This window comes from Hyperolius riggenbachi, chromosome 1, assembly GCF_040937935.1.
Source record: "Hyperolius riggenbachi isolate aHypRig1 chromosome 1, aHypRig1.pri, whole genome shotgun sequence".
In the NCBI taxonomy this organism is placed as follows: Eukaryota; Metazoa; Chordata; class Amphibia; order Anura; family Hyperoliidae; genus Hyperolius; species Hyperolius riggenbachi.
In genome coordinates, this window is record NC_090646.1 from 685057755 (window position 1) to 685069880 (window position 12126).

Consider the following 12126-nt stretch of genomic DNA (forward strand, 5'->3'; position numbering starts at 1 on the left):
TGCGTTTGGCACCACCTCTCTGGTCAACCACCTTGCAGGGAAACACTTTCACGAGCATGAGGAGTTCGTGAAGTTGAAGGAAGCTGGCAGTGGCAGACCCGCCACCACTGCGAAGCCGTCGGCAGCAGGAGTGCGTCAGCAACGCACTGCTCCTCCTCCCTCTGCAACTCCTGCCGCCGACACTGAGGCCTGTTCTGGCAGCCAGTCCTCAGTGGCCTCCTCTGGTCCCTCCACTGCTTCCCGTGCCAGCAAAAGGCCTCGCCAGACCCTGCTCAGCGACACCTTCCAGGGGGTGGTCAGGGTTCTGCCTCCCAGCAGCCGTCGCGTGTGTCAGCTGAACGGCTTGCTGGCACAGGCCGTGTGCTCCCAACTCCTGCCTTATTCCCTTGTGCAGGAGGGAAGTGACATGTGTGCGCTCCTGATGTGTGCAGCCCCCGATTGGCCAATCCCCAGCCGACATTATTTTGCACGCACGGCCATCCCTGCACTTCACCGCTCTGTGATGACCAATGTCGGGAGAGGGCTGGAGCACGCGGTGGGTCAACGGGTCCACGTCACCATGGACTCGTGGAGCAGCCGGTTTGGGACAGGCCGCTATCTGTCCTTCACCGCGCATTGGGTCAGCTTGGTGGAAGGGGGTGAGGAGGGGGGAGCAGCATCGGCCGGCACTGTCAGAGCAGCAGCAGCAACAACGCAGTGGGTGGTGCCACCATGCAGGGTCAGCGGAACAGCAGCAGGTTCCTCTGATCCGCTTCCATCCTCCGCCACACCAGCCCAAACCCCCCGCCTCAGCAGCAGCGTGAAGCACCGCCACTGCCAAGCGCTGCTGGAATTGGTCAGCCTGGGGAAGACCAAACTGACGGCGAACCACATCCTGGCCAAACTCTAAGAGCAGGAGAGGAATTGGCTGACCCCCAGAGGCCTCAGAGTCGGAGAGGTGGTGTCCGACAATGGGGCAACCCTGGTTGCTGCAATCAGCAGGGGAGACCTGACCCACATCCCCTGCCTGGCGCATGTCCTAAAACCTGGTAGTCCAAAAGTTCCTGAGGGGATGGACCGACACCTTGAGGCGGCAAGGAAGGTTGTACGTCACTTCCGGCACTCGCCTGCAGCCGTGGCGAGCCTGGAAGAGGTGCAGAAGGAGCTGTACCTGCCACAGCACCGGCTCATGCTCGATGTTCCAACTCGCTGGAACTCCACCCCGGCGATGTTGGAGCGTCTGGTTGAACAGAGGCAGGCTGTCAGCCAGTACGTTGCACGAGCAACAGTTGCCTCCCTCACTGCAACTGGGCGTGCCGCCACCAACCTCCCGTCCATCATCTCCACGGAGGACTGGGGGCACATGCAGCAGGTGTGCTCAGTCCTGGCACCCTTCCTGCAGGCCACCAACATGGTGAGCAGGGACCATGCAATGGTGTGCGAGTGGGTGCCCATGGTGTGTGTGCTGGACAGAGCCCTGTATGCACTGGTGGAAGAGGGAGCGGCAGCCTTGGACCAGCAGGAGCTGCAGGCAGCTTCACAGGCCACCTCTGAGGAGGAGGGCTCTGAGTTGGTGGAGGTCCCTGACCTTGCTGCTGATGAGGGGGAGCAGCAGAGCGCAGCTGGACTGGTGCGGGGGTGGAGAGAGGATGAGGTGGAGGAGGAAGAGGAGGACAGCACTCTCGGCTCTGGGGCTGCCGATGATGTGCCAACAGACGTGGCCAGACTCTTCCCAATGGCAGCGCACATGCTGAGGTGCCTGCGCAAGGACCCAAGGGTGATCCAGATGAAGCAGAGGGAGGACATCTGGATCTGGAAGCTCAGCCAGTTCCTGCCTGCAGGAGGAGATCGTGCGCAACAAATGAGGGATTTGCAGCTGTCCCTTGTTGAGCGCTTGGAGGAAGCCTTCCCTCAGACATCCACCCCCACTGTCCAGCCAGCACAGAGGCAGCAGCAGGTGCCTGCATCCACCAGCAGCAGGCGCACGCGCACCACAGACCTGCTGTCTCTGACATAAGAGCTCTACATGAGTGTAAAGCTGCCAAGGACTAGAGAGGAGGTGCCTGCAGCAGCATCCTTCTCCAGTCACAGGCAGCGCTTGACCCGCATGGTGGCTGACTACATGGGGTCCTTCAGCGGGCTTGACAGCGTGGCCCCTGTTGATCCCATGGAGTATTGGGTCAAGCACCTGCCGATCTGGAGCGAGCTTGCGCAGTACGCCCTGGAAGTGCTCTCCTGCCCCCCTTCCAGCGTACTGTCAGAGCGTTGCTTCAGTGCAGCCGGTGGAGTCATCACTGAGAAGCGATCTCGTCTGTCTCACAAGTCTGTGGACAGACTGACGTTTCTCAAAATGAACCAGGCTTGGGTGGAAGGCGAATTCATGGCCCCTGTTGTCGGCGAGAGGGGGACATGAAGTGACGACTGGCACACACACATTACACCTGCTGCTGCTGCTGTTATATTTTCTCCTGCTGTCTGTATGTTTCCACTGCCAGGGAACACATTACAAGGTGCTGCTGCCCATGCGCCACCAGCTATTACGCTCAAAAATAGCTGCATTATTTTGAAAAAAAAAATTAAATTTGTAATAAATGTAGGTGTCCGGGTTGAAAACTGTGCTGTCCCAATTGTGCATTGGACAAATGTGGGCTTCACGACCGCTGTCTGGAACCTCATGCTGTTTATTTACGGCCCTGGATCCACCGCTAGGACCCAGGGCCTATTATGTCAGTCACATCACACTGCCTGACACACACTACTCCTCCTCCTGTAGCTGCATTGAGCTTCTGCTGTCTGTGTGCTGCTACCACTGCCAGGGAGAACAAAAGAAGAACTATTTTCTGCTGCCACCTGCCCACCCACTCTCCTACCAGCTATTACCACACTACAACTTGCAATTACTTCCTCCTCCTGCTGATGTCTGTTTTTTACCACCGCCAGGGTACACAGAAAAAGGCGCTGTGGCTTGCAATGTGCCACTACTACCTACCTATTATGCCATCAACACAAATATAACTATGGTGTTATTAAAATAAAATATTTCCACAAATGAAATTAAAAAAAATATTACAAAAGAAAGGAAAACCAAGACACATAATATAATGATAGAGAAGAAGAGGAAGAAGAAGAAGAAGATATAGAAGAAGATATAGAACAAGAAGAAGAAGAAGATATAGAAGAAGACGATGAAGAAGAAGTTATAGAAGACTAAGAAGAAGAAGATATAGAAGAAGAAGAAGACGAAGAAGAAGAAGACTTCCAACTTACAACCATTTTGGACACACCTTCTCATGCAAACACTTTTCATGAATACATCACCACATAATCACTTGATGTTTTTCTTCTTAAAAAAAGTGGTTTCATGCATCATTGACCTCCAATACAAGTTTTAAAAGCTATTTAAGGCCATCTCGAATATTTTACTCGAATATAGACTCGGATAGTGATGTCGGATATCCGAGGTCGAATCGGATATTCGATTACATCGGATATCCGACTTCGAGTGAATTCGGATAGTTTACTATCCGAATTCGACCAAACTCGAATAGGATAATGAGGTATCCGAGCAACACTAACAACACGTAGTAAGATGCAGTGAGCTGGGTTCACGGAACACAACAGGTAGTTAGATGCAGTGAGGTGGGTCCACTGAACACAACAGGTAGTAAGATGCAGTGAGCTGGGTTCACTGAACAGTAAAGGTACTTAGATGCAGTGAGGTGGGTCCACTGAACACAACAGGTAGTAAGATGCAGTGAGCTGGGTTCACTGAACAGTAAAGGTACTTAGATGCAGTGAGGTGGGTCCACTGAACACAACAGGTAGTAAGATGCAGTGAGCTGGGTTCACTGAACAATAAAGGTACTTAGATGCAGTGAGGTGGGTCCACTGAACACAACAGGTAGTAAGATGCAGTGAGCTGGGTTCACTGAACAGTAAAGGTACTTAGATGCAGTGAGGTGGGTTCACTGAACACATCAGGTAGTAAGATGCAGTGAGCTGGGTTCACTGAACAGTAAAGGTACTTAGATGCAGTGAGGTGGGTTCACTCAACACAACAGGTAGTTAGATGCAGTGAGCTGGGTTCACTGAACAATAAAGGTACTTAGATGCAGTGAGGTGGGTTCACTCAACACAACAGGTAGTAAGATGCAGTGAGCTGGGTTCACTGAACAATAAAGGTACTTAGATGCAGTGAGCTGGGTTCACTGAACACAACAGGTAGTAAGATGCAGTGAGCTGGGTTCACTGAACAGTAAAGGTACTTAGATGCAGTGAGGTGGGTTCACTGAACACATCAGGTAGTAAGATGCAGTGAGCTGGGTTCACTGAACAGTAAAGGTACTTAGATGCAGTGAGGTGGGTTCACTCAACACAACAGCTAGTTGGATGCAGTGAGCTGGGTTCACTGAACAATAAAGGTACTTAGATGCAGTGAGGTGGGTTCACTCAACACAACAGGTAGTAAGATGCAGTGAGCTGGGTTCACTGAACAATAAAGGTACTTAGATGCAGTGAGCTGGGTTCACTGAACACAACAGGTAGTAAGATGCAGTGAGCTGGGTTCACTGAACAGTAAAGGTACTTAGATGCAGTGACCTGGGTTCACTCAACACAACAGGTAGTTAGATGCAGTGAGGTGGGTTCACTCAACACAACAGGTAGTTGGATGCAGTGAGCTGGGTTCACTGAACAATAAAGGTACTTAGATGCAGTGAGGTGGGTTCACTCAACACAACAGGTAGTTGGATGCAGTGAGCTGGGTTCACTGAACAATAAAGGTACTTAGATGCAGTGAGGTGGGTTCACTCAACACAACAGGTAGTTGGATGCAGTGAGCTGGGTTCACTGAACAATAAAGCTACTTAGATGCCGTGAGCTGGGTTCACTGAACACAACAGGTAGTAAGATGCAGTGAGCTGGGTTCACTGAACAGTAAACGTACTTAGATGCAGTGAGGTGGGTTCACTCAACACAACAGGTAGTTGGATGCAGTGAGCTGGGTTCACTGAACAATAAAGGTACTTAGATGTAGTGAGGTGGGTTCACTCAACACAACAGGTAGTTGGATGCAGTGAGCTGGGTTCACTGAACAGTAAAGGTACTTAGATGCAGTGAGATGGGTTCACTCAACACAACAGGTAGTTGGATGCAGTGAGCTGGGTTCACTGAACAATAAAGGTACTTAGATGCAGTGAGGTGGGTTCACTGAACACAACAGGTAGTTAGATGCAGTGAGCTGAGTTCACTGAACAGTAAAGGTACTTAGATGCAGTGAGGTGGTTTCACTCAACACAACAGGTAGTTGGATGCAGTGAGCTGGGTTCACTGAACAATAAAGGTACTTAGATGCAGTGAGCTGGGTTCACTGAACACAACAGGAAGTTAGATGCAGTGAGCTGGGTTCACTGAACAGTAAAGGTACTTAGATGCAGTGAGGTGGGTTCACTCAACACAACAGGTAGTAAGATGCAGTGAGCTGGGTTCACTGAACAGTAAAGGTACTTAGATGCAGTGAGGTGGGTTCACTCAACACAACAGGTAGTTAGATGCAGTGAGGTGGGTTCACTGAACAGTAAAGGTACTTAGATGCAGTGAGGTGGGTTCACTGAACAGTAAAGGTACTTAGATGTAGTGAGGTGGGTTCACTCAACACAACAGGTAGTTGGATGCAATGAGCTGGGTTCACTGAACAATAAAGGTACTTAGATGTAGTGAGGTGGGTTCACTCAACACAACAGGTAGTTGGATGCAGTGAGCTGGGTTAACTGAACAATAAAGGTACTTAGATGCAGTGAGGTGGGTTCACTCAACACAACAGGTAGTAAGATGCAGTGAGCTGAGTTCACTGAACAGTAAAAGTACTTAGATGCAGTGAGGTGGGTTCACTCAACACAACAGGTAGTTGGATGCAGTGAGCTGGGTTCACTGAACAGTAAAGGTACTTAGATGCAGTGAGCTGGGTTCACTGAAAACAACAGGTAGTAAGATGCAGTGAGCTGGGTTCACTGAACAGTAAAGGTACTTAGATGCAGTGAGGTGGGTTCACTCAACACAACAGGTAGTTAGATGCAGTGAGCTGGGTTCACTGAACAGTAAAGGTACTTAGATGCAGTGAGGTGGGTTCACTCAACACAACAGGTATTTAGATGCAGTGAGGTGGGTTCACTCAACACAACAGGTAGTTAGATGCAGTGAGCTGGGTTCACTCAACACAAAGCTAGGTATATGCAGTGATGAGGTGGGTTAAGTAAACACAACAGGTACTGGGTATATGCAGTACTGGGTAGTACAATGTGCAGCTCCCTGTCACACACACAGGGAGTCACTGAATGTGCTGGGCTGCTGGCAGTGGCACACACACTATCAATTAGCAAGGCTGTGCATGCAACAAAAGTGTCAGTTTGACACACAGAAAAAAAAATATGTACAGGATGAGCTCTGAAAAGAGCTGTTGCTGTTGAGGGGTGCTTTAAAAGCAATAATAATCAGTCAGGAGCAAGCAAAGCAGCCTAGAACCTAACTAATCTGTCCCAAGGAGAAAAAGTCTGCAGCAGCTGTCCCTTTCCTCTCTCTAGCAGGCACACGAGTGAGTGTAATGGCCGCCGGACCCTGCCTTATATAAGGGGGGGGTGGGGCTCCAGGGCTTAGTGTAGCCTGATTGGCTACAATGTGCCTGCTGACTGTGATGCAGAGGGTCAAAGTTGACCCTCATAGTGCATTATGGGGCAAATCGAACTTCCGCAAAAGTTCGCCTGGTGCAGGCGAACGCGAACCCTCTAAGTTCGCCTGGAACCGTTCGCAGGTGAACCGTTCGTGACATCTCTACCAATAATCCCTCCCCCAGTCACTGCAATGGATGTCACATATACACAGAGCCAGGTGTACTGGGGGCTGCAGTATGGATGTACCCCCAAACCAGCCACAATCCCCCCATAATCCCTCCCCCAGTCACTGCAATGGGTGTGACATATACACAGAACCAGGTGTACTGGGGGTGCAGTATGGATGTACCCCCAAACCAGCCACAATCCCCCATAATCCCTCCCCAGTCACTGCAATGGATGTCACATATACACAGAGCCAGGTGTACTACGGGCTGCAGTATGGTTGTACCCCCAAACCAGCCACAGTCCCCCCATAATCCCTCCCCCAGTCACTGCAATGGGTGTCACATATACACAGAGCCAGGTGTACTGGGGGCTGCAGTATGGATGTACCCCCAAACCAGCCACAATCCCCCATAATCGCTCCTCCCCCAGTCACTGCAATGGGTGTCACATATACACAGAGCCAGGTGTACTGGGGGCTGCAGTATGGAGGTACCCCCCAAACCAGCCACACTCCCATAATCCCTCCCCCAGTCACTGCAATGGGAGTCACATATACACAGAGCCAGGTGTACTGGGGCTGCAGTATGGATGTACCCCCAAACCAGCCACAATCTCCCCATAATCCCTCCCCCAGTCACTGCAATGGGTGTCACGTATAAACAGAGCCAGGTGTACTGGGGGCTGCAGTATGGATGTACCCCCAAACCAGCCACATTCCCCCCATAATCCCTCCCCAGTCACTGCAATGGGTGTCACATATACACAGAGCCAGGTGTACTGGGGCTGCAGTATGGATGTACCCCCAAACCAGCCACACACACCCATAATCCCTATGGAAAATGGTGAAGAAATAAAGGGAAATAATTAGGCTGATCTCTGCTGCAATCAGGGCTGTTATACTCACTGTAATTCCTCTATCTGGCTTGTTGGCAGAGCCTCCATCAGGACACTGAGTTCAGGACCCCCCAGCTTGTTATATGACAGTTCCAGCATCCTCAGAGTCTTGTTATTCCTTATCCCGGATGCCAGGTGGGGGCAGCTACTGGAGGGCAGACCATTTATGTGCAAACTGTAAGAGAAAAGAAGAATGTTACCAGAAATCTGTATAAAAACTGTATATGAGAGAAGTGTGGCCACAACGGAGTGCCGAAAAGACACAAGAAGCCTTTGCTCCAGTCTCTGTCTTCAATTAAGGGGCTCAAAACAATGCATTCTCATTTTACCTCACGCAGTACAGGAGGGAATGGAAACCGAAGCTGATGCTAGTGTTGGGCGAACAGTGTTCGCCACTGTTCGGGTTCTGCAGAACATCACCCTGTTCGGGTGATGTTCGAGTTCGGCCGAACACCTCATGGTGTTCGGCCTTTTTAGTTCGGGTTCGCCCGAACAGCTCAATGCCCAGCCGAACATGCCGAACAGGGCCCCTGTTCGGCCGAATACTGCCCCCCTATGGGGTCGCAGGCATAAGGGGGGAGCATGCCCCGGTCGCGGGGGGGGGGTCGGAAATTCCCCCCACCCCCTCCACTAGCGCTCCCCCCTCTGCCCGCTTCCCCATACAAAAATTTTCCTTAAAGTTCAATGGTACCTTCAGTGGCTGGCCTGGCTGGCACTGTGGTGTGTTGTGAGTGAGGAGGAGGAGGAGTCCGGAGAGTGACGCGTTGAGGCCGGGCAGCGGGCGGTTCAGCGGTAGTACCCTTGTAGTACTTCCGCCCTTTCTCTGACCTCACGTCCTCTACGTGATGACGCATACGAGGGTACGCGTGACGCGTACCCTCGTATGCAGAGGACGTGAGGTCAGAGAAAGGGCGGATGTACCACAAGGGTACTACCGCTGAACCGCCCGCTGCCCGGCCTCAACGCGTCACTCTCCGGACTCCTCCTCCTCCTCACTCACAACACACCACAGTGCCAGCCAGGCCAGCCACTGAAGGTACTATTGAACTTTAAGGAACATTTTTGTATGGGGAAGCGGGCAGAGGGGGCAGAGCTAGCGGAGGGGGTGGGGGGAATTTCCGACCCCCCCGCGACCGGGGCATGCTCCCCCCTTATGCCTGCGACCCCATAGGGCCCCCAAAAGCGGGATGTTCGGGGAGTTCGGGGTTCGGGCCGAACATGCCGAACATCTGGCCCATGTTCGGCCTGTTCGGCCCGAACCCGAACATCCAGGTGTTCGCCCAACACTAGCTGATGCCAGAAAAAAACAAAGCTAGATGCACTGAAATCCAAGAAGTTGACAGACTTCTTCACAGAGAGGCCCCAGTCCCAAACCTGGAAACTGAGAAGGGGATCCCAGGCAGCCTCTCCTCCTTGCCACCTGACCACTGGTCTGAAATTCCTCCATACACCAGCCCAGGCAGATCTCGCCCCTCATTCAAGATGTGACTCTCGCTCCTAACAAGGTAGGCCAGGATGTACACCCCAACACTAGCTCAAGCGCTGCCTCTCACTACCCACAAATACCAGCCTTCCCAGTACCTGGTCAACCTGACTCACAGGAATACATTAAAGAATTCCTTCTAACTTTTAAATAATCATTGATGGAAGAAGTTTCCGCTATGTAAAACTCTCTGCAAAGGGACGTTTCTGATCTTGGAGACAGGGTAGACATCATTGAGCATTAGCTAAATGATCTGGTAATGGAGCACAATGTGATGGTAGATGCTAAAGAGCAGCACACTAGAGACCAGATATCATATCATGGCTTAAATACAAAGCATTCTATTTGCAGTATCGCTCCAGACTCAACAATTTAAAGTTAAAAGGCATACCAGAATCAGTGTCATCAGGAGATCAAAGAGCTTTTGTTAATTTTCTAACTAAAGCTGCAATCCCAGAAGCATCTGAGATCAAACTTACCATAGATTGCCCAAACCATCACACCTGGCTGAAGATATCCCCAGAGATGTAATTGTATGATTTTTATTTTACCAAATTAAGGCAAACCTGTTGCTGGCCGTATAAGAAGATCAGGAGCGTTGCTAGACCCCTTCTCCAAAGTGTTCCAAAATACAAGTCTTTGCTGACCTCTCCCAAACTACCCTGCAAAGTAGAAGAGCTGTACAGTCTATTGCTAAGGGGCTTTGAGATGCACAGATTACATACAAGTGGGGATTCCCTACAAAAATCATTTTCACAATCCACAACAATCAACACATGATAACATCATTAAACTCGGGATCCTCTCTCCTTAAACAACTAAAAACCCAAGTGCCTGATGACCACACTGCCACTTCCAAACTGCACCCTAAACAGAAGAATAGCTTGACCTCCACTAAGACAACCTGAGCTGGCACTAATAAACACTGAAGCTGAAACACACCAGGTATGTTACTATATCCCTATCTTGTCTGTAACGGATAAGATTCCCTGCAATATCCATATTGCATTAGCCCCGAGAATTTGTGTAGAAGATTGAACTACTTTTTACAACTTGTGTGAGTTTTGTTAATGTTTCACCTTTGTTGTTATTCCCTCTACCTCACTGGTCAAGTATATATCTTTAAAGACTCACTTATTTGGATCACTTACAATCAAACATCTAACCATAGGAAATGCAAATCCTATATAGGGTACAATGGCTAATGACTGTTCCTTAAAATTACTCTCAATCAATGTCCGGGCACTCAACTCAGCATGGTTGTTATGGAAAGAAGCTCATTTTCAAAGTGCAAATATTCTCATGGGACAAGGAGATGTGTCTATTATTATTATTATTTAGTATTTATATAGCGCCGACATATTACGCAGCGCTGTACAGTGTATATATATATATATATTGTCACTAACTGTCCCTCAAAGGAGCTCACAATCTAATCCCTACCATTGCCATATGTCTATATTATGTAGTGTAAGTACTGTAGTCTAGGGCCAATTTTAGGGGGGAGCCAATTCAGTTATCCGTATGTTTTTGGAATGTGGGAGGAAACCGGAGTGCCCGGAGGAAACCCACGCAGACACGGAGAGAACATACAAACTCTTTGCAGATAGTGCCCTGGCTGGGATTCAAACCAGGGACCCAGCGCTGCAAGGCGAGAGAGCTAACCACTACGCCACCGTGCTGCCCATATTAGAACAAGTTACTAAATACTGTTCCTTCCCTGAATATCCAAATATATATCATAATGTTTTCAGGAAAAAGAAAAGAGGGGTTCTTTTATTTTTTCATAAAGATCTAAGGGTGGTTACCATATCGACAATATGTAATAAAGATGGTAGATTTGTTATTTATGTGGGTAAAATGAACGATCATGTCTTCACTATAGTTTCTTTATATGCAGCCAACACCCCCCCCCCCCCCCCCGCCAAAAAAAAAAACAAATCCTGCAAAAAATGTATACAAAAAGTGGAAGATATCAAACAAGGTCACCTTGTTTACTTGAGAAAGTACTTCCTTTACTTGAGAAAGTAAAACCGTGGAATAACTTAATGAACCCATGGAGAATCTTACACACAACAGAAAACGATTTTTCTCATTACTTTGCAGTACACAGAACCCACTCCAGATTTGATTACTTCCTCACTGATAGGAATGTATTGCAGTTGGTCACTGATACAAAAATTGTCACCATCACGTGATCTGACCACATTCCTGTACTAATCTCTATCAGACTTACCCCACATTCTCACAAACCTAAAATTTGGTGGATGAACCAGTCCAATCTCTCAAATCCAAAAGATATACTTTATCTCAACCTTCCAAAAGAATCTTCAGGATTTTTATTTCTAGTAACACAACGGGTATGGATAAAACCACAATCTAGTCTGCCCATAAACCATATATGAGAGGATTATTAATCCAACAGGTTGCTAAAATTAAAAGAGACAGTGTAACGATTGGTGTCAGCAAAACAGACGTCTGTAACGATTGGGTGCTGCTACTCAGATGTCTGATTATTGAGTGATCTGCAGTATCACCAATAATGCAGACACTATACCTGATTATGTGGTGATCTGCAGAATCACCAATAATGCAAGTATAGCTCACAATGTACTGTGTGATAGTGATTGGTGCAACAGTAACAATAAAAAGATAGAGCCTTCCAGAGGAGCTGGGAGGCCTAGCAACACTGTACTTTAATAGTTTGACTGAACCTTACCAGAGGGGCTAGTAAGGTACTATCCGTACAGGTAATGGCTATATAAAGCAAGACCTTACCAGAGGAGCTGGTAAGGTACTGTCAGAATGCGTGCCTGTATACTTTAACCGGACCTTACCAGTGGAGATGGTAAGGGACTACAGAGAACGTAGCTACCGTCTTTCCACGAAAATAAGACAGTGCCTTATATTAATTTTTGCTCTAAAAGATGTGCTAGG

General features: G+C 49.0%; 1 protein-coding gene across 5 annotated transcripts in view; it reads right to left on the reverse strand.

The window, feature by feature from the left end:
• The window catches only part of LOC137532579 (NACHT, LRR and PYD domains-containing protein 3-like), a 1034343-nt gene that overhangs the window by 560548 nt on the left and 461669 nt on the right, over positions 1 to 12126 (reverse strand). For all 5 annotated transcript variants that reach the window (XM_068253266.1, XM_068253275.1, XM_068253249.1 and 2 more), the window contains exon 8: positions 7717 to 7881. In XM_068253266.1, coding sequence (XP_068109367.1) covers positions 7717 to 7881 — 165 coding nt within the window. The remainder of the gene's footprint in view (positions 1 to 7716; positions 7882 to 12126) is intronic.